This window comes from Tarenaya hassleriana, unplaced genomic scaffold (genome assembly GCF_000463585.1).
Source record: "Tarenaya hassleriana unplaced genomic scaffold, ASM46358v1 Cleome9, whole genome shotgun sequence".
NCBI lineage: Eukaryota > Viridiplantae > Streptophyta > Magnoliopsida > Brassicales > Cleomaceae > Tarenaya > Tarenaya hassleriana.
This window is the reverse complement of record NW_010971389.1, coordinates 1003214-1024772: the sequence shown is the minus strand read 5'-3', so window position 1 is coordinate 1024772 and position 21559 is coordinate 1003214. Positions and strand designations below refer to the sequence as shown.

The 21559-nt window shown below is 38.2% G+C and overlaps 5 protein-coding genes across 7 annotated transcripts in view; all 5 read right to left on the bottom strand.

Moving 5' to 3' along the window:
* Nucleotides 1-4871, bottom strand: part of LOC104803692 (cytochrome P450 82C4-like) — a 25309-nt gene extending 20438 nt beyond the window's left edge. The window contains exons 1-3 of one of the 2 annotated variants that reach the window (XM_010527708.1): nt 4358-4871; nt 3805-4271; nt 2816-3676 (exon numbers count right to left, since the gene is read on the bottom strand). In XM_010527708.1, coding sequence (XP_010526010.1) covers nt 3047-3676; nt 3805-4271; nt 4358-4835 — 1575 coding nt within the window. In that variant the 5' untranslated portion in view covers nt 4836-4871 and the 3' untranslated portion in view covers nt 2816-3046. Of the gene's footprint in view, nt 1-2815; nt 3677-3804; nt 4272-4357 lie in introns of those variants that run through there. The other variant, XM_010527709.1, reaches the window with a different exon arrangement.
* A 3960-nt stretch (nt 4872-8831) lies between these two features.
* Nucleotides 8832-13371, bottom strand: LOC104804512. The gene is made up of 5 exons (XM_010528825.1): nt 12235-13371; nt 11949-12138; nt 10222-11351; nt 10024-10170; nt 8832-9875 (listed from the first exon to the last, which is right to left on the bottom strand). Exons 1-5 carry the CDS (start codon nt 13369-13371, stop codon nt 8832-8834), a joined length of 3648 nt encoding a protein of 1215 aa, XP_010527127.1.
* An 887-nt stretch (nt 13372-14258) lies between these two features.
* On the bottom strand, nt 14259-15418 carry LOC104803691. 2 transcript variants are annotated; one of them, XM_010527706.1, is made up of 2 exons: nt 15312-15418; nt 14259-14795 (listed from the first exon to the last, which is right to left on the bottom strand). In XM_010527706.1, exon 2 carries the CDS (start codon nt 14767-14769, stop codon nt 14401-14403), a length of 369 nt encoding a protein of 122 aa, XP_010526008.1. In that variant the 5' UTR covers nt 14770-14795; nt 15312-15418; the 3' UTR covers nt 14259-14400. The 2 variants fall into 2 exon arrangements, with proteins under 2 accessions (XP_010526008.1, XP_010526009.1); XM_010527707.2 differs by having other exon boundaries at nt 14259-14780; nt 15312-15404.
* Nucleotides 15419-16051: 633 nt separating this feature from the next.
* On the bottom strand, nt 16052-18687 carry LOC104803688 (B3 domain-containing protein REM16-like). The gene is made up of 4 exons (XM_010527702.2): nt 18375-18687; nt 17172-17823; nt 16797-16978; nt 16052-16697 (listed from the first exon to the last, which is right to left on the bottom strand). The coding sequence occupies exons 1-4, from the start codon at nt 18483-18485 to the stop codon at nt 16404-16406; spliced, it is 1239 nt and encodes a 412-aa protein (XP_010526004.1). The 5' UTR covers nt 18486-18687; the 3' UTR covers nt 16052-16403.
* Nucleotides 18688-18776: 89 nt separating this feature from the next.
* On the bottom strand, nt 18777-21486 carry LOC104803689 (B3 domain-containing protein REM16-like). Its single transcript, XM_010527703.2, has 4 exons — nt 21107-21486; nt 19965-20457; nt 19490-19623; nt 18777-19401 (listed from the first exon to the last, which is right to left on the bottom strand). The coding sequence occupies exons 1-4, from the start codon at nt 21215-21217 to the stop codon at nt 19009-19011; spliced, it is 1131 nt and encodes a 376-aa protein (XP_010526005.1). The 5' UTR covers nt 21218-21486; the 3' UTR covers nt 18777-19008.
* Between the last annotated feature and the right edge of the window lie 73 nt (nt 21487-21559).

Genomic DNA, 21559 nt, shown 5'->3' with positions numbered 1-21559 from the left:
AAACAAATATTTTATATATTTATACATCTATATATGTATAAATATAGATATATTTTGTGTTTATATATTTTTATCTATACAAATATGATGTGTGTGTATATACACATATATGTATACGAATAAGTATATATATATATATTAACCATATACATATACATAACAAATATATATATATATATATGAATTTGAATATATATATGTAAATATGTAAATATGTATAAATATTTATATATGTATATATATTAATGTTATATGATATCAGAAGTTTAACTTGGAGGAGTTGGAAGAGTTCTAATTGGAACTCTAGGGTTAAGGAGAATTGAGCTGGAGTAGTGGAAGAATGGGTGACCTAGTGGGAAGTGAGTTTCGGGATCGTGGTTTGGTCGGGGCGGGTTGGGGGTCGGTGTCGGTGTCGGGGTCGGGTCGGGGTCGGGGTCGGTGGGTCGGGGTCGGTGTCGGTGTCGGGATCGGGTCGGGTCGGGAATATGTTTCGAATTTTTCGTTGGAAAATTCGAACGGAATGCGGTTGAAAATTGCGTTGGAAAATTCCAACGGATATCGGTTGGAAATTCCGTTGGAAAATTCCAACGGATTGCGGTTGAAAATCCGTTGGAAAATTCCAACGGATGCCGGTTGGAAATCCGTTGGAAAATTCCAACGGAAAAATTCGTTGAAATTCCGTTGAAAATTCCAACGGTTTTCCAACGGATACCGATTTCTAACGACGAAATTTCAACGGATAAATCCGTTGGAAATCCGTTGGAAACGTTAATTTCCAACGGAAATTTGGCCATTTCCAACGGATTTACCCGTTGGAAATGATCATTTTTTTTTGTAGTGCATTGTGGTGCGTTCAATTCATCTCCATATCCCTCTTGTCTAGTGGTCTCCGGAGAGCCTCTTCTCGTTTGTGTCCTTTATACCGACAATCACTTCCCACCCTCGAATCATAACTGAGATGTCACACTTTGTCCACCATTATCCATATGTTGTAGAAAGTCGTCCAAAGCTATCCAAGAGTGTGTGAGAGTCTCTTCTCCAACACGTGGGAGAGTGATTGAAGCAGGACCAAGTACAACGATGGGAGATCCAGATGAAGAAGAAGAGTGAACAGAGAATAGTATATTTTTTTGTGTTTTGTAGCTATTCATTGACCTATGACTTGTGTTTCTTTTGGTTCAAACTTATTGCAAGACTTATTTGGTCATTTGAACTTTGGTTTGGTTTTTGTTGCATGCTGTGATTTCTCTCATATTTTGGCTTGCGTGAGTTTCAATAAAAATAAATAAAGGAGTTTATTAAAGTAATAAGGTATTCGTTTTATTGATATCAGAAATGTTAAAACTCACAAATTTCTCTTAGATTCCATATAATATTCTCCAATATATACTTACAACTACATAAATATACTAACAAATACACAAATATACAAACAAAAATATGAACTTTTTAATTTTGGCAAATAAATAAATGAACTTTTACTATTGTATAAAAACACAAACTTTGTAATTTTTTTAATATAAATCCACACAAATTTGTATAAAAATACATAAACTTTGAATTTTTTTATATACAATCATACAAAAAACTAATTGAAATTAGTATTGTTATAGATTTACATGAAAAATTCAAAATTTGTTTATTTTTATACAAAATTAGAAGTAAATGTGCAATAAACTTAAAGTAACAGACAAGGAGAAGTTAAGAAAAAACCACAAAAGTTTATCTTAAATTAACCAATATTAACTATATTATGAGCAATAAACTGATCCTTCATCTCACGCAACTTCTACTCTTTGCTTCATATTTGCTTCTGCATATTTGAGATTGATTCGAATTTCCAACAAACTCTCCATTGGATCAAGATCTACACATCATAATCATACACTTCAGAAAAACAATCTTGAAACTTCGATATATTCTCGAGTGTATATTGTCCCATCTTGACCTCTACACATGTGTTTCCTTAATTCACATGTCTTTTCTTGAGTCTGCAACTTGCAGGTTTACTGTATTGAGGTGTAAACACACGTTAAGGACGAGCATGGGAATGAGTCTGAGACCTGGACATGTTGTTTGCAAGTGGACGGAGATAATACATCTGACATGGACCGTACCAAATCTAACACAGATCATGCCAGAACAATAGAGACCTAGGTCGGCCCGAGCCAATGCGAGATCAAACTGATTCTAGCTCACGGATATATATATTCTTAGAGACTTGACACTGTCGGTTTCAATTCTAACTCGGACCGTACCAATCTTAACCCAAACCAAGTTGCTTCAATGTGTGCTTTGGCGTTTTTCATCTGAAATTTGACACGAACCATGTTAAATCTAAAATGACCCAGATCATCTTTACGAGTTTTTCAAAACTTGACACGAAACATTGCGCATGTTTACCTAAAATGCAACGCTATGTTTTCGCCGAAATTGCGACGAAATCGGTGCGTCCCAAGTCTGAGATTTAGTGGACCCCAATGCGTGGCCTATACCTGAGGATGACGTCATACTGTGTCTGACTTTTGACTTGTCAAAGTGTTTTGTAGCGTTTTCAACTGGGACATCCATCTTAATTATAAAATAAAATAGAGTGCAATCAGCAAATGATTGACGATACATGGGCGAAAATCAAAATATGTGTTAGCCATAATATAAAAATAGATTAAATTTTCAATTATATTTACTGTCCGTTTACCAATTATCCGGCTGGAGAGTTGGTACGGTCGGAGTCTGGTCCGAAGAGCCATATGGCGGATTCCGACCGTTATAAAAAAAATGGTTTAACAAAAAAAAAAAGAAAAAAAAAGGGAAAAAAAACGAGGTTCTTTTATTCACTCGTAGATATAGCTATTGTACAAATAGTTTTTTTTTTACAGAAGGAATAAAATTCGATGAGAAGGAAACAAACAAACAAATCATAATGAGCTATTATTTGCCCTAAAGAAATTAAAGAAGCGAGGAAGACCAGCTTCTTCGACCTTATTCAAACCCTAAATATATTGTTTTTTTTTTCAAGTGAACATTCCATGTATAAGAATTCTCCTCAACAGTCGTAGAGCTCTTTCTTGAGACGAGGGCTAAGAAGAACTTCAAGAGGTTTGGTTTTAGGAATGGTCAAGCCAGGGCTCTCACCCATATCCACGTCCATGCCCGAGACAGTGCTCATATCGAACGAGTGAAGGAATCGAGCGAGCAACAAGTGGAGCACTTGCACGGCCAATGAGATACCCGGGCATGATCTTCTTCCTGATCCAAACGGTAAGAGCTCGTAGCTCTGTCCCCTGACACTGTACTCCGATGCTTTTCCTTCCAGAAATCTCTCCGGGATGAATTCATCCGGGTTTGGCCAAATTTTTGGATCCCTATGGACCTTCCATACGTTAACCATTAATCTTGTCCCCGCGGTAACATGGTAACCCGCGACTGTGCAGTCTTCTGTAGCCTCCCGTGGGCCTAGGAGAGGAGCTGCCGGGTACAATCTGAGTGTTTCTTTGGTGATTGCTTGTAGATAAACTAGTTTTTCGATGTCTGAATCCTCGACTTTTCTGTCTTTACCGACGTGGAAATCTATTTCCTCTCGTGCTTTCTTCAGTATTTCCCGGTTGTTTGCCAGCAGAGCGAAGGCCCATACAAGTGTTCCTACAAGAGTATCACTTCCTCCCAGGATCATTGCCTGATAATGAAATGGTCGAAAAAACATGTTACTCGTTGCAGATAACCGAAACAATTCCAAGTAGCTTACGTTCGTCAAATTTATATCTTGTATCACAACGCAATCAAAAGGGAGTAAGGTATTCATACCAGGCAAGTAGCTTTGATGGCGGTTCTTTCATCATGCTTGAGATTGGACAGCTTCCCTTGTTCTTTTTGCGACAACATAACGTCAATGAAATCAGAATCACCATCAGTTTCCCCCAAAGCTCTCCTTCTTTCATGTTCTTGGAGCCATCCTTCAAGGATTCCATCGATCTCGGCAGCATTCTTCTTCATCTCTTTCTCATGGCCCTGCAGATCAAACCGTCCCAGAAAAGGAAGAGCATCGGAGAGAACGAAAAGACCCATCAGTTGAAAGAACCGCGCAGTGGCCTTTGGGCATCGCCTTGCCTCGTCAGCTTCGTCTGCTGTAGCATCTCCAAAGGCGTAACGCTTTCCCGCCACCAATTTCACAATCATGTTGAGGTTCAAGTCCTCCAACCACTGCTTCACATCAACGAGTACAGGGCCTGACCCGCCTTTCTTGGACCACAAGTTATATATGTCTTTGATGCCTATCAAAGTCATTCGATGTGGTTAGTGTCTAATCATACTTGAAATACAATTGCTTATGCTTCTAAATGTCGTTAAGTGTCCTTACCCATCTCGATTTCAGAAATACGGACGTGGCTAAGCTTCTGAATACGCTGGTTAGAGAGAAGCTCAAAGGTTACGATCTTGCGCATATCTCGGAAGTATGAATCGTAAGGCGCAAAACCGAAGAGGGCATAGTTGTAGCCCATGTGTTTCGCTCCCACCGTCTTTGGACGCGAAGCGAAGGTCCTGTCATTCACTGTGAGACACTCTTTAGCCACATCCCAACTGCTCACAACCAAAGCCTTTTGGCTACCGAGCTGCAGACCGAAAGCCGGCCCGTATTCGTCCGCTAACGCTCCTAACGTCCGGTAGAGAAGGTTGTTCTTCCCGCCCAAAAGGTGAAGGTGCCCGAGTATGGGCCATGAACCCGTAGGTTCAGGAGCTTTTCTATGTTTTTGTTTCTTGAACAGAGTTGCAAAAACGGAGAAGAGGAAGAGAGAAGCTATGAATATGGGAGCTAAAGATCCGAGCGAAAGATCCATCTATGGAGTTTCTTGTTTCTTGGTCTTGGTCCTTTCTTTTTTTCTTGAGTGATTTCTGTGTTAAACGTAGGAGAATTTGTGTGTATATATATAGGGCTTAGGGTGGGGATAGAGATGCATCGGGAAAAGTCTATGCACGAGATATTGTCATCCTTTTTGAACGAGTCTTCCTATGACCAAATACTTAATATTTTTTTTTGGTATAACCAAATACTTAATATTTAAGCGTACGACATGGAAAATGAGCCATTTCAAATCCTTAATTCACATTCTCATAATATATTTTGCTCGGTTTTGTTGAATTACTGTTCAATGCATGCATGAAGCTGACGTCACCATTATTAACGGGTTTATTCGATGCATGCATGAAGCTAACGTCACCGTTATTTGTTATTACGTGAGGAACACGGTAGGCGACACGGTTCGGGGGTCGGTTGATGTTGTGAAAATGTTTGTTCTCTTAGTTGTCGTAGAAAAAAGAAAAAACGCATATTTTAGAAACGACAGTATAAACAAATATATATTGTTATCCACAAAATATTCGAACGATTTAAAATTATAAGGTAAAATTATCTTATTGGTGATCAAATAAATTTGAATGTATAACATAATTTTGTCCTAGAGTTTTCCCAAAACTCCATATATTGCTAATTGATTATATAACACGTGCTGTATGTGTTCTTCGAACATCGACGCCTGTTTCTTAAAAATAATTTCTCCAATTGAGGTGATTTTTACCTTATTTTAAATTGAAATGAATATATATCAACTGTTAGAATCATCGATGAACACATGTATGATCTTTCATTTGGTTCCGAAGATTCTCGACTCTCAATAGTTAGAGATTATATAGATTATGAAATTTGAGATTTATTAATAGCAACTTGCGATTTATTGAACGTATCAAAAATTCTTTTCATTCACATTTTAAGAATACAACCACATTACCTGTTTGGTGTTGTCTTTCTATGAAGTACATGGTTATATATTTATTTTGTCAATAACACAGACATGTTTATTGTATGCTTATTTTTTTCTGATATTTATATTGATGTATGGAAACTCTTCGAATAATTTTAATGAAAACATTAATATTCAATGTAATGTATTCTCGAATGAAATAAAAAAAACAAAATTGTTTCCATTTTAGTAGAAAATTATTTTTGAATTTAGTTTTCAGTTTTAAAAAAAATGTTTGTGGACAGTCATATCACATCTAAAACACGTTATTTTCAAAAAATTCCTAATAAAGTATGATTTTATAATGAAAAACATAAAAAATTCATTCTATTTTATCAAATATTTATTTTCAAGTAAAATAAAATTACGACGAAAGGAACCAGGCGAAATTGACCGGCGGGATGAAATGTTAAACGTTTGATGGCTCCTTTTAACGCACAACTTGTAGATATTTGTTTACTTTGGTTCATTTGAACAAATAAAATATTTATATTCTTTTTAGGACAGCTTTGTATCCAAAATGGAAAATGAAACAGTGTAAAGTTTCCTCTTTGATTTTTGTTTCCTAGGACAATTTTTTTTTCTGATTTAATTTTTCTCCAACAATGTGGAATCATAAACAGACAATAATCAGTCATAAATATTGAAATTCCTACCAAATTTAATTGAAGAAGATATCGTCCAAATCCTTAATGAATTACTACGCCGAGGTATAATCTTCCCATTCAGGCCATTTAAAGCATTCGATTTTCTTCCCTTTCTTATTTTTCCGCTATCGGGTTGTTGATTGTCACCTTTTTGGAATTGAGAAGCCTATAAAAGATACAATATTATGGATAATTATTCCAATATTATCATATATTATTTTTTAATTAATAATCGGGATTAGAATTTGGGACGGGTCAAACAAAAATTATCCATTTCACTTGTTGAATGATACAAACTTGGTCATATTTTTTGTTTATATATTTTAAACTTTTAAATTAAACGATTAAAACTTTTTATATATTATACTTAATATTAATCACATGAATATATATATATATAGAAAATCTCAAATAAATAACGAATATGTTAACAATTCACAGATTGATATATAAATTTTAAAGTTTTAGAAAATAAATGTATTTTTTCGAATGTTAGTTAAAATCATGAATTTTATAAAAAAATTTAAAAAAATACGCAAAATTTTATAAGGACTTCAAAAAACTATATGTAAAAAATGTTTTTTTGGTAAAAGATTTTGTATTTTATTATCTAAAATATGTATAAAGGAGTTAGATTTGTGCAAGACAAAAGTGAGTAGATGGTTACGGGCATTATATCAAAAATATCCTCCCGTTCCTATTTTGACTTCAAGATATACCTTTCTCCGGCTGTGACTCTTTGATATATGTGACCTGAAATATAATCTTGGTGACATTGATCATAACGTTAAATTTATAATGTTTTTTTGAGATATATAAGGTATGAACATAATGAATGAGTGTGATCATTGTATGACTAATGTGATCAAGATTATATTTCGGATCATATAGGTTACAGAGTCATAATTGGATAAAAAAAGGTATGTTTTAAAGTCAAAATAGCAAAATGAGAATATTTTTGATAACGTCCCGGATTACGAGTATCAAAAAGAGACTAAAACAAGTATAAATATCACAGTGATAAGATCGAACCAGTAAAGGATTCATTTAAAATCGGAATCATGGTGTTAAACGTCATATTGTTTTATTTTTTTTAAAATTCGTGATTTTAAATAAGATTACAAAAATTTGTATATTTTTGTGAAAATTTTAAAGTTTGAAAAGTAACAGATTCTTAGTTTATATATATATATACTTGGAATCAAAGAGGGGTTAGGTGGGGTTTCTTCGAGCAATGACACGCATATGTACCTTCGTGGATTTGCTGCAAGAGAACTCTGTTCATAACATTTCGAGTCAACAAACCTCGAAAGTCGAAACCATGCAAAGATGTTCATATTTTCAATACCATTTTCAACATATTCTATTTTATTCTATTTTGAAGAAAAAAAATGTCTTTGACTTTACGGCATGGTCAGTAGTCAACAGGTATTTTCCTTAAAAATATTCTGTCATTTAAAGAAATTTTGTTTTCCGTTCTTTCGATAATTTCAGTTCATATATATATATATAGCGATGCAAACAATGTTATTACACTTCATGAAGTCTTTTCTTTTTTATATTTTTTTTGTTAAAGATATTTATAATTTTGAGGTCTTTTCCTATAATATTTTTTTATGATTATGGGCTGACCATTTGCAATTAAGTGACCTTTGATTTTTCTAAACAGTCTTCAATGGTGGGCTAAGTCTGGATATCGCTATTTCCTTATGTAGTTTTTATTTGTATAGTCAAAACTTGTTTTTCTTTCTGCGAAAGACCATTAAAGTAGCAAAACTTTATTTTATTTATAACCACTAATTTGCCATAGAATATTTAAACAAGAGGAATAAAAATCTCTATATAGGTTCCAGAAGAAAGCTCGATTTTTGCCTAGTGGAATTTGGAGTGTTAATTTAATTTGTATATAGTAACTGAATTTAGAGAATCTTAGGAAACACGGTTTTCCAAAGGACAAAACCTAATTCAATGTAAAAGGTTTCTCCTGTGCCATGGGAACTAGAAGATTCTTGCAATCTAGAAAAAAATTGCCAAGAACTGTTCAACGTAAAACGTTCATCCTATAGAAAAGCAAAATCAAGGAGTCTGCAATGGTTTCAGTATTCTGGATTGAAGAGGAAGACAAGAACTACGATGGTGTTTTGGGGGTGAATCTGGTCTGATTTCACTTTATTCCCAATTACTCAAAAAATGTACAATTGCTCTCTTCATATATACAGGTTTAGAAGCAAAGAAGGAAAAGACTCAATATTCCTAAATCTACAGATAAGGAAATGTCTTGATATTATTCTTCATGCCAATTGATATGCAGCAACGGAACTATAGAGGCTGATTTGTCTCCTTTCCAAATCTGATCAGAGTAGCGCTTTAGGTGTCATGTCTTCTAACGTCAAGGTTGGTCTGTTTCCATGTTCCTATGCAACGACGTCGTCTCATGCTGGTGTCTTTGAGCCTTCTCTTCAGCAGTCTCCAAGTAATCTTCGGCACTCTCATCTTCATGGTCTTCAACATTCCCCCTCAAGATTGGCCGGCGAAATTCGAGAAGGCCAATCTTGGAGAGACATTTGTTGAGAACAAAAGAACTTGTGGCTTTGGTCAGGATGTCGGCAAGTTGATCTTGGCTTCGGGTATACATCGGGGAGATAAGTCCCTGCATGATTTTTTCTCGAACAAAGTGACAGTCTACCTCAATGTGTTTCGTTCTTTCATGAAACACCGAGTTAGACGCAATATGCAAAGCAGCTTGGTTGTCACAGTGAAGAGGTGTCGGGTCTTCAGTTTTTACTCCAAGATCTTCAAGCAACTGTCTCAACCATATAACTTCGCTTGTGGTATTCGCCATGGCCCTGTATTCCGCTTCCGCACTTGATCTAGCCACTACATTCTGCTTCTTGCTCTTCCATGTGACTAAGTTTCCTCCGATAAACGTGCAATAACCGGTAGTTGACTTTCTGTCCGCTCGATCACCGGCCCAATCTGCATCGCAATAAGCTACGATCTTTGAGTGCTTGTTGTTGTGCATCCAGATTCCTTTGTTGGGCGTCCCCTTTAGGTACTTGAGAATGCGATCCACCATATTCCAATTTTTCGTTGTAGGAGCGTGCATCCATTGACTAACCTGATGCACCGCAAAACTAATGTCAGGGCGAGTAATTGTAAGGTATATGAGCTTACCTACAACGCGACGGTACTGGTCTGGATTAGTGAGTGATTCCCCCTCGCGTTGATCCTTGAAGTGTTCCTCAATCGGTGTCCTGACTGGTTTAGCTCCAATTTTTCCTGTTTCTTGAAGCAGATCCAAAATGTATTTCCTTTGGCAGAGAAACAAAGAGTTAGAAGTACGAGTGATTTCAATACCAAGAAAATATTTTAAGGAACCCAAATCTTTGATGTCGAATACAGATTGGAGGTAAGCCTTAGTATCCGAAATGCCCTGCAAATTATTTCCAGAAATAATAATATCGTCGACATAAACAAGAAGAATAATGATACCAGCAGAGGATTGATGAGTAAAGAGAGAATGGTCGGAGTCACTTCGTGCAAAATCTTTTTCGGTGAGTGCTACAAAGAGTCGATGATACCAGGCCCTTGGTGATTGTTTTAGACCATATATCGCCTTTTGAAGTTTGCAAACCTGACCCGGTCGTGTGACTCTTGCATATCCCGGCGGAGGAGTCATAAAGATTTCTTCCTCGAGATCCTTGTAAGAATGCGTTTTTCACGTCCATCTGCCAAAGATTCCACTGAAAGTTAGTAGCTAAGGATAATAAAACACGTACAGTGGGAAGTTTGGCTACGGGAGCGAAAGTGTCGGTGTAGTCTTCTCCGTAGGTCTGGGTATATCCCTTCGCCACTAGACGAGCCTTATATCGTTCAATCTCTCCGTTATTTTTGTATTTGATTTTATATATCCACTTGCTTCCTACGGCGTTTTTATCACGTGGGAGGTCGACAATTTCCCACGTGCCATTCCTTTCTAGAGCATCAAGCTCCTCCTGCATTGCGGTTTGCCAGACTGCAATATCTTTCGCTTGATGATAGCTATGTGGTTCCTGTCCCTGTTCAATTTTACTCAAAAACGCTTGATCAGTAGACGGATAAGCAGATAATGAAGAGTAGTGTTCAATGGGATGAGCAATGGCCAGGTTGTTTTTGGTCGAAGTATCTGCAATTTTCCACGTCGGTTTTCTTGCTCGTGAACTACGACGAAGTGGCAGATTGACATCTGATGCGGCTTCTGGAACGACTGTCAAATCACTGGGTTGTGGGAGCATTGGCATCTGATGAATCGTCGGGTTGGAGTTGACAGGTGCAATTGATGTGATGGTACATGAATCTGACGTTATATTAGGGAAAGTGACGATGGGCATCGGCGGAATGGAAGGAACAGAGGAGGGTTCTCGTTCACATGTGTGCACATGTTCAGTGGAGGGAAGTGTGGTAGGGTCCACCTCACATGGGTGCCCAGGTTCGATGTCCCCTGAGTGAATCTCCAAAGTACCTGCATCATTAGAAATTAAAGGACCAAAAGAGTCAAGAGAAGAGGTTGTCTGACCGTTACCATCACCCAGAGTAGTATGCACATTAGAATGTTCGTTGCGGAGATCCTGGGTCTGCGAAGAAGTGCCAGTGTTGGGATCAGGTTTTTGTTGAATTCCAAGGATCTGTAAGGTATGGTGGAGATTTTGCATGGCCTCGTTATGATCGGTTCCTTGGTTTACAAGATTCTCGAGGTTTTCCCAAGGGCTGTCTCCAAAATAGCTTATTTCCTCATAGAACTTAACTTCCCGAGATGTGTAGATACGGTGTGTAGGAGGGTGATAACACGTATAACCCTTTTGATCCGGAGGGTAGCCGAGGAATATACACCGGAGACTTCGGGGATCGAGTTTTGTCCGTTGTCCTTCATCTAGATGAACATAACAAACACAACCGAAAATTCGTAAGTGATCAATAGTATCAACACGGTTGAAGAGTACCTCATAAGGTGATTTATCATGAAGGACTTGTGTCGGAAGTCGATTGATGATATAGCAAGCCATTTTCACCGCATCACTCCAATAAGTCTTCGGGACGTGTCGATGAAACAAAAGAGTCCTAGCAACTTCCATCAAGTGTCGGTTCTTTCGTTCGGCAACACCATTTTGTTGCGGTGTATGGGGACATGAACGTTGGTGAACAATCCCTTGCTGAAGAAGGTATTCGCGAAAGTTGTAGCTCGTATATTCGCCGCCATTATCTGTTCTTAGACATTTGATTTTCACCTGGAATTGGTTAGCTACATATGCACAAAAATTTTTGAATGCTCCAAACACGTCACTCTTTTTCTTGAGAAGAGTAATCCATGTATGTTTGGACTTTTCATCAATAAATGTAACAAAATATTTGAAATGATCACGAGAAAAACATGGCGCAGTCCAAACATCCGAATGCACTAATTCAAAAATATTGTCATAACAAGTAGTCGAATCCGGAAAAACAGTCCTACAATGTTTTCCAAGAATACAAGCATCACAAAGTCGATCGACATGCTTAACGTCGGGGACAAGCAATTGGAGAACCCTTTGGTGTGGATGTCCTAAACGAGCATGCCACACATCCGGGGAAATAGATAGGTAGCTAGAGTAGAATTGATCAAGATAGTAAAGGCTTCCTTTCCGAAATCCTTTGGCGAAAACTCGATCCGTCTTAGTATCCTGAAACATAACAAAGTTAGTATCGAAAATAACACGACAATGAGTTTCATCAATTAATTTAGGGATGGAGAGAAGATTTGTCTGAAAATCTGGTACAAATAAGGCCGAGAGTTGCTTATCGAAGAGATGAAATGTACCATACCCTTTAATGGAGACATTCTTACCATTGGCAACCGAAACAAAACCATGACCGTTAAATATAGTGTGAAACAAATTTGCATCTTTAAACATATGTGTCGTTGCACCGGAATCAATAACTATATCAGAGTGAAAGGTGAAGTTACCGGTATCTTTGTGCAAGGACTGCAGAAGATGTTTTAGTCCTTTCATTTCTTCAGAAGTTAGACTGATGCCATTCTCGGTGGGTGAAGGGACATGGGCAGCCGTCATTGCTGTTCCTTTTCGACTGTTGTCCTTGAACTTTGGAGGTTTCAGATGTGGATTCAAAACCCAGCAACGCTCCTTTGAGTGTCCGTTTCTTCGGCAATGGTCACAAAAGAATTCTCTACGATCGCGACGTGGGAAGGGAGCAGAGTGTGATTTCTGTGTGTAGTGTGCAAGCTCATGTGGACCTGCGAAGAGATTGTGACCCCCTTCCTCTCGTTTCACCATCATACAAACTTCCTCAAACGTAGGAAGTTTAATTTGGCGAAGGAGATGATAAACCAAGTGATTGAAAGAGGCATTAAGTGTAAGAAGAATGGAAAACACCTTATCTTCTTGTGCTCTCTCCATGACAATTTTCGGATCAGTTGAAGTAGGTCGTATTTCCTCGAGTTCAGCCCATAGTGCACAAAATTCCCCTTGAATTTTGTTGAACGGTTGATCGTGTTGCTGTAAATGAAAAAGCTGTTTCTTGAGTTCGAAAATACGACTTATGTTTGACAGATTACCGTAGACGCTTTGTAAGGATTCCCAAAGCGATTTCGCGGTATCATTGGAGATGAACGACTGCAGAATATGGGGCTCAAGGGAGCCTTGAAGAATGACCAAGGCTTGGCTATCAGCCTGTTTCCATTTTTTGTTGAAGTCTGCATCAGTCTGTTGTTGTCGAAGTGCTGTCTGTTCTGCAGTTTCGCCTTCAGCAGCCAGGACTTGTGGGGAGGGACCCTTCTGAGACACGACATGGTCCCAAAGACCCTTGCTGTTGAGGGCTGCAGTAGCAGCTTTTGTCCAATAAAAATAATTGTCGCCATTCAAGACGATTGGAATGAGTTTTTGCGGATTATCCATTGCAGATGTGAGGAGTTTCGAAGATTGGAATATGGAAAAGAAACAGCAATCGAACAAAAAAAAAAAAAAAAAAAAAATTGGAAGAGAGACAGAGATTTAAATGATCTTCTGCTCTGATACCATATAGAAAAGCAAAATCAAGGAGTCTGCAATGGTTTCAGTATTCTGGATTGAAGAGGAAGACAAGAACTACGATGGTGTTTTGGGGGTGAATCTGGTCTGATTTCACTTTATTCCCAATTACTCAAAAAATGTACAATTGCTCTCTTCATATATACAGGTTTAGAAGCAAAGAAGGAAAAGACTCAATATTCCTAAATCTACAGATAAGGAAATGTCTTGATATTATTCTTCATGCCAATTGATATGCAGCAACGGAACTATAGAGGCTGATTTGTCTCCTTTCCAAATCTGATCAGAGTAGCGCTTTAGGTGTCATGTCTTCTAACGTCAAGGTTGGTCTGTTTCCATGTTCCTATGCAACGACGTCGTCTCATGCTGGTGTCTTTGAGCCTTCTCTTCAGCAGTCTCCAAGTAATCTTCGGCACTCTCATCTTCATGGTCTTCAACACATCCTAACTAGTAGTAATCTTAATGATCATTTCAGCCAATGTTACTAAGGGAACCAAGCTTCCAGCAAGTTGTTTACTACTTTGCAGCTCAAAGTCTTTAACTTTTAATTAGTAAGTTTACCGGATCTTCGGCCCACCTAATCCCATAGAATGGAAGGCAATTTTTGGAACAATTAAATTGCATCATCGTCCTCTGTCTGCTGACTCGAATATAGGACCTTTAGGATAGGTGACACTCTAGAGCTACAGCGACTTACCTTGCACATAACCTTTGCTAAGATCCACGAAAACAATCTTGGAAGATGCAAATGACAATAGATCAATAGACACACGCAATATGCTAAGGAAGAGATTATCAAGAGAAGGAACGAAAATGCTACATTGCATAAAAATGTGAAATGAACCCGAGTCTTGACAGCTCGATTGAACACAATATGTAAAGGCGCATATGTATTATTTACTCGGCTTCCTCAACAGATGCTTCGATACGTAGAAGAACGAATCCAACCGCAACACCAACAAGAACAAGACCGTTCATGATAGCCGCTATCCTGAAAATCTCTCCAACCGCATTACAAGTCGAAGAAAGAGAACCATTGCCTCCTCTTCTTCCCTTCAGTGCCGTAACAACATTGGCGAAACATTGCTCGGTAGACATTGGCATTCCCATGGAGACAGCCTTGTTCTGTGCTTTCAGACCACCGTAAGAGTTTATTCCTCTTATGTAAGAGATCTTCATGTCTGTTTTCTTCTTAGTTTGTGTGAAGGTATTCACCATGGCTGCTCTTGGACTCGCTGAAGACATAACCGCCGTTGTTGTCGCCATGTCTGCAGAGCCTGTCAAGCCAATTGCTGAAGACATATATGCTTAATGCTTAAACAAAGCTAATTGATTCAAATTCTCTAAATGGGTTGTGAGATCATAATCCACACAAACTACTTTATTATTGACATAAGCATGAAGCTATGATGAAGACATGCAAGGAAACAAAGATGAAGAAAATGCTGAAGCAGAGGCGATCAAGCCCTTAAAACAATGCCATTGATTCAGTTCTTGTAATGTGTTCATACATGAATCTATATAAACCCTGAAGCTAGGAAGAAAGACAAAAGGGTACAAACCCTTCCGCGTCAGCTACAATGAAGTTCCTCCAAAGTGAAATCAAATTCCAATTCCAGTAAAGATATGGTGAAATCCGCAATCAAATTTGGTTGACTAGTTCTTATTATGAGTTAATAAACCAATCTATATACGAATCCACAACAGGACTTGGCATAATCCAGAAGCTGTATGAAAAGAAAATCAAATTTCTAGAGAATAAATCAGAGTCGAACCCAAAAGAGAGAAAGGGTTCTAGGGTTTGTTACCTGTTTGTAAGGAGGAGGGATTTGCAGACAGGGGAAAGAGATGGAGAGAGGAGTATTTTTAGTTCTGCTCTGGATAAGGTGAGTGTAAGAGTGTGGACGACGTGAGACATGGATAATATTCTCTCTTAAATATATGGACTTACATTTTCTTTGTTCTTTTTTTATTTATAAAAATCGTTCATGAATATTTTTTTTTTATATCGCATTCGGTTCACTTGTTAAAAATAAAAAACCCAATCCATCCCAATATATTCAAATCAAAACCCAATCGATCCCAAAAGTTTCTTTAAAAAAATAAAACACTTTTTTTTTTATCAATAAAGACAGGATTGGAATAAAAACTGAAACCGATTCTATTTGAAAATGAATGAATATAAACCGAATCCAAACAGAAATGCATTCCAAGAAACTAGGGGTGAACGTTTCGAGATTCATATCGGAATTTTAACGGTTCGATTCGGAAACGGTTTATTCGATATTCTAAAATTTGTATCAAATCAGTACCGTATATTATTCGGTACAGTTTGATTTCGGTTTTTGTTTAAAAAATTTAGATTTTCTTAAATATTTTTCTTTTTTTTTTTCTGGAATTTTGTAAAATTCGTTTCAGTTCGGTTCGGTTTTGGAAAATTCCGTTTTATAAAAATATATCGTTCGAGAATTTTGAATGGTACGATTCGAAAAATATATCGAAATTTTCGGTTTGGTACGGTTTGATTCCGAACCGAAACATCCACCCATACCAGAAAGAGTTAGCTTTAGCAGTGTATAACCTTCAACATAACAAGTTTTCAGGTACATTCTAAACCGGGTTATCGGATTTCCGGTATATACAATAACCGAACTGAACCTATTGTAAACTTCCAGGTATACAAAGCACTACTTGCGCTGCATACACTTGGAATGTACAGAAAGCTTACCAAGAAGCAGTTCCCTAACGTTCCCAAAAAACCTACACTGGCAGAATAGAATCCACCAAGACTTTCTCAATACAACTATATATCACAGCTAAACCGGGTTTCCAAAATTCGAGAACCGAGATTTTTTCATCCTCTGTTTTCTCCTCCACGGTGGATTCCATTGTCTTGGCCCTCAGGCCGTCGTAAACGGGTCAGCAATAGCTTTTATGTCGACTCCTGAAGCGCGGAAAATATAGACATCGAGAAGAAGAGGCTTGGACACCGAGCTGGTTGGCTCAAACACACAGATATCGCATTCATATATGCCATTATCGTGGACAAATTTCCGCCACCCGCTCGAAAGCCCGCCATAACATTTATTCCTGAAATAGTGAAACGCCGTGTTCCACGTTCTTTGGTCCACTCTCAGCACCACCTCTTGATTTTCTATAAACATGAACTTCTGTAACCACTTGTTCGGGATGCTCTGAAAATGAATCACACAGGTTAAGAAGCAAAATCTCGAAATCCACAACATAGAGGAGACGATAACAAAAACGTTATGAGCTGAACACAAAAGTCTTACGAGGAAATACTTCAATGTCACGTGTGTGCGTTTCATAACCACCAAAAATCCATCCTGCGAAGTGGCGGCCTGGGCCAGAGATAAGGCATTCCTTTTCTCAGTCTCGGTTATGGCTCTTCTCTCTGGGAAAACCTTCACGCTGCTGCTTCTCCTTTCAGTACAACCAGAAACCGTTCTGATATCTTAACCATTTGGAAAATTCTTGATTAATACCTCAAAGCATATAGAGTTTAGGTTTTAGGGTCTATAGAAGTATAGATACAAGCTACAGTACAGAGTTAAAGATGGTACTAGAATTGCAGTCACCATGATGTTTCCTAGTAACCAGGCAAAGCGTAATCGACAAAGAAAAAGACAAATGGAAATGTTTCGTACCAGGTTTAATATCCATATGGTCCGAGTTCTCGATATTACTCCCATCTCTCTGCATTCCCTGAAAGGCACTAATGGTGTATTTCCCTTCTTTGACTCTCCCATCACCAGATGGAGAAATTACGGGGTTCTGAAGCGTTCTTGAATCGGAAACAAAGGCAATGCCTTGTTCACGCTCATTACCAGGAGGAGATATTACAAATGGCTCAATTGGTGTTTCCTGAACATCCGAGCTGATGTGCTGTCCGTGCTCATTACAAGTTGGAGATACCAAAGGCTCCTCAGTTGGCGATTTTTCAACATCAGATCTCGAAGAAACGTTGGAAAAATCTGCAGCTTTTCTCTTTCCACGGTCTCCAGTCATGCCTTCTATCTGCCCACGTTTTCTTACAAAATAAGAGCTCGCCTTCTCACAGAAGCTCTCACCATCAAATATTAGCACATCGAAGTGGGATGATCCATCGAACTTGAAGACCAATAGATCATTCTTCTCTAACGAATGATCTTTCACAAACTCATCCCAACCATGGCGAAAAGACAGGGTACCGTTCTCGGCTTGAAGTCCAACATTGTATGCCACACCACTTGGACTTTTGAGCTTCACAGTCTCAGGAAGCTTCTTTTTGCAGTGTATAGAAAACTTTCGAGGTAATGCCTGCAATTTTCACAATGTTGTCATTCAGATAACATGTTCTGAAATGGAGAAAACGAAAGTAAAATACTCGTATGCAAGCCAAAATCAAGTTACTTCACTGTTTTTCAGCTACTTAGACCCAGAAACTGCAGTATTTCTCAGAAACATGTCAATTATAAGTGTATTCTTAGGGATTTTCAGGCAGGAAACATCAACATCAGACAAGAACAAACAGACATAATCCATGAAATACGGTAACAAAACAGAGAATGTTGGAACTAAAGGAACTTACAAGATTCAAGGAAGTGAGTGAGGCATCGATGACAGAGGGGGGGAATATATGAACGATTACGAGGATGGTTTAAGTAAAAAGATGCTAAAAAGTCCAGCATATGAACAAGACGAGGACGAAGGCCCCGAAGAAAATTCCGAAATGAAGGCCAAGAATAAGAATCAAAGGAACCCATCAGTTCAAAGATTCAACAAAGCAATTGAAGAGATTGATCGATGAGGAAGGTAAACGTATGAACAATAAGAATGACCTAAAAATAAAAGGAAAGTTTGAAACTTACGAGGCGATGATGAAACCCGGGAAGGAGAAACTGAGAGAAATGGATGAACTTGAAATGGGTCCAATACATTTCCTCTTCCCACTCCATGCGATCCTCGCAATTCTCTTCCATTTCTTCTTTACGAGCAGCAAATGGAGCAAGAACACCCAAATATCACAACCCACTAAAGAAAATGAAAGAGTTCTCTTTTTTTTTTGTGTGTTTTTTCAGAGAAAAAAAAAATAGGAACAAGGAATATCAGTACCCAGGTCTCCAGTCATGCACGTTGAGAGAGGACATCGCAATTGAATTGGACCTTATTTCTTGGGGTTTCACTCACATTTCGAATTCTTGTGAAATTTGGTATAAACCCATAAATTTATTTTCTGAATATTTCACAACGACAATTACAAAATCTTTCAGTAAAACCACAAAAGCATGTGACATTTCCCTGAAATTACTGATCTTGCAAAACAATACCTGAGAACAACCTTCATGCTTCATCCAAAACATCACCTCATCATATACTTATCATAGGCAACCCTTCCAAGTAACAGACTGGTATAATCTACTCTAAACATTCAATAATACAAGTTACCCAGTTCAAGTTTCCTAATTGTGGTAATCGAAAGCTGAATGTTAGCTTTCATCATCTTCAGTTGTACTTGTACATATGATCATTTCCCTCCTGCTGCTGCTGTGTTTGCCCTTCAATATGATCATTTCCTTCCTGATGCTGCAGTGTTTGCACTTCAACATCCTGTAAGTGGGTTGCCATGATCGGTGTGCCCACTTCCGCTACTCGGAATATACCGACATCAAGAAGAAGCGGTTTAGTACCGAAGTTGGTCGGCTCAAAGACGAGGATATCGCCCTCATTCAAGTTGTTACCAGAAACAAATTTCTTCCACCCAACGCCAGAGAGCCCGCCATAATTACGAGATCTGCAATAGCTAAATGTCATCTTCCATGTCGTCTGGTCAATGCGCAAAACTACCTCTTGAGTTTCGTCGGATAGGTATTTGACACTCCATTTCTTTGGCATAGTCTGTGAATCAGAAAGTCCCCCCAAGGCAAATGTAAGCGGGAGATTCTTGAGAGAGAGGTACAAAAAAAACCAATGTAAAAAATCTTACCATGAAGAACTTTGATGTCACATGAGAATGCTTCATAACCACTAAGAAACCATCCTGCGAGGTGGCTGCCTCAGCCAGAGACAATAAGGCACTTCCATTTGCCGAGGATTTCGAGTTGCCGCTTCTTCTCCTTTCTGTACCAACAGAAAACGGTCAGACATAAATTTCCTACAGCAAATCGTGGATAAACAAAGCCGAAAACTAATAAACTTGCAGATTCTTTCACCCAAAAAAAAACTTGCAGATTCGGTCTAACATGTAAAGTTCAAAAGCAAAAGTTTGACAATCGTGGCTAGCATGATGATTCCTAGTCATTACACCAAAATACATACATATGTATATATATATTGGTTCAATACAATGTTCGATACACAAGTCAGGTCTCAGAACCCAAGCTCATCTCACTTCTTTCTCTTTGTATTTTCCAGACAGTGCTAATGGGATACTATTTCCTTTTACAGACGTGCTTCATTACCTGCCGAAGATACTACAGGTCGTTGGTTTGGTGTTGTGTCAAAATCAAAGCTAATGTCTTCTTCTTGCCCATTACCAGCTGAAGATTTTACAGACTGATGGATCGGTGTCGTATAGACATCACCGATAAGGTGATTTACTGGAGCTCCAGAGGTGGCAGAGTAATCTGCAGCTTTTCTTTTGCCGTGGCGTTCACTCGTGCTGCCTGCATGACAACATTTCTTGACGAAATAAGAAGTCGCCTTCTCACATAAGCTCTTTCCATCGAATATCAGCACTTCAAAGTGTGACACTCCATTGAACTTGAAGACCAAGAGATCGTTTTCCTCTAGCAAATGATCTCTCGCAAACTCCAGCCACCCGTTTCGGAAAGCCAGTGCACCATTACTCTCTGCTTCAAGTCCAACGTTGTATGTCACACCACTCGGACTTTTGAGTGTCACAACCAAAGGTAACTTCTTTTTGCAGTGTACTGAAAACTTTTGAGGTATAGGCTGCAATATTTACAGAGTTCTCAACCAAAGAATCCAATTGAAAAGCTGAATAAAGAAACAAGCGAAGATTGGTGCAAAGATCACACTGGTTACTCATACACTCGGCAATTTAGATCGAGAAACAGCTTCATTTTTTTCAGAAACTCATGCTAATTCCCTAATGTCATCTCAAGGACTTCATCAGACAACATCAGATTACTAGGCAATCAACAAAAACTTCCAACAAACAGAATCGCCAAAAAGCTGTGAAAACCTAAGAAATAGGGGAATGTATCCAAAGGATATATACTATAGTCATGGTTTCAGAAATGCCCACATCCTCTGCAACAGGAGAAAAGCAACAACTCCAAGAGATCATAAAACCAAATGCCCAAAATCAAATATACGACCATGGATCACAAAAAAGAAGGCAAATTTATGAAAACCCATATCGATTACTAAGCCTATAAAATATAGCAGTGTATCCAAAGGTTGTTTACAAACTCTTTAAAGTTTCAGAATTCCCACAACCCTCTGCAAATGGAGAAAAGCAACAACAAGTTTCAGAATTCCCAAAATCAAATATACACCATGCGTCACAAAGAAAAGGCAAATCTATGAAAACCCATATCGATTATTAAGCTTGCAGGTAATAAAAATTGTGGCTTACGAGGCGTCGATCAAAACCAGGTAGGAAAAACTGAGAAAAATGGATAGATTGGAAATGGGTCCAATACATTTCTTCTTCCCACTCCACGCAAACATCGCAGTTCTTTCCCATTTTTTCGTGTGAGCACCTAATCGCTGATTAAATCAACAGGGATTCCACAACCAATGTAAGGAAAGAGAGCAAAGTCAAGAACACATGAGATTCTGGATTATGAAGAGAATGATTTGCAGATGAGGAGACAATACGGCATCTTGCAACTGTTGAAATTTTTAGGGTTTTTAGAGCTGTAATTTATCCTGTTCGGAGTAGTAGAGCATTTAGCAGGGGGAAAAAATAACGGATTCTCATTTTCATTAACAATATTTTCTGGCATAGACGAAAGAAAAGTCCAGTTTACCCCTCCTTTAACCATGAAAAATCTTGTGATTCCGGCCGAATGAGGAGGATATATTT

What these genes read in the sequence shown, in the direction of transcription:
- LOC104803689 (XM_010527703.2), bottom strand. Translation starts at nt 21,217, where the DNA reads ATGGGAAAGAACTGCGATGTTTGCGTGGAGTGGGAAGAAGAAATGTAT. An exon ending in CTGGTTTTGATCGACGCCTC is followed by an intron (nt 20,458 to 21,106) that starts GTAAGCCACAAT and finishes TAAATATTGCAG; the next exon opens with CCTATACCTCAAAAGTTTTC. An exon ending in ACCTGTAGTATCTTCGGCAG is followed by an intron (nt 19,624 to 19,964) that starts GTAATGAAGCAC and finishes CTGTTGGTACAG; the next exon opens with AAAGGAGAAGAAGCGGCAAC.
- LOC104803691 (XM_010527706.1), bottom strand. Translation starts at nt 14,769, where the DNA reads ATGGCGACAACAACGGCGGTTATGTCTTCAGCGAGTCCAAGAGCAGCC.
- LOC104803688 (XM_010527702.2), bottom strand. Translation starts at nt 18,485, where the DNA reads ATGGAAGAGAATTGCGAGGATCGCATGGAGTGGGAAGAGGAAATGTAT. An exon ending in CCGGGTTTCATCATCGCCTC is followed by an intron (nt 17,824 to 18,374) that starts GTAAGTTTCAAA and finishes TGAAAATTGCAG; the next exon opens with GCATTACCTCGAAAGTTTTC. An exon ending in CCATATGGATATTAAACCTG is followed by an intron (nt 16,979 to 17,171) that starts GTACGAAACATT and finishes CAAATGGTTAAG; the next exon opens with ATATCAGAACGGTTTCTGGT.
- LOC104804512 (XM_010528825.1), bottom strand. Translation starts at nt 13,371, where the DNA reads ATGGATAATCCGCAAAAACTCATTCCAATCGTCTTGAATGGCGACAAT. An exon ending in AGCAACTCTCGGCCTTATTT is followed by an intron (nt 12,139 to 12,234) that starts GTACCAGATTTT and finishes GTTATGTTTCAG; the next exon opens with GATACTAAGACGGATCGAGT. An exon ending in CGATCGACTTTGTGATGCTT is followed by an intron (nt 11,352 to 11,948) that starts GTATTCTTGGAA and finishes ATGTTCATCTAG; the next exon opens with ATGAAGGACAACGGACAAAA.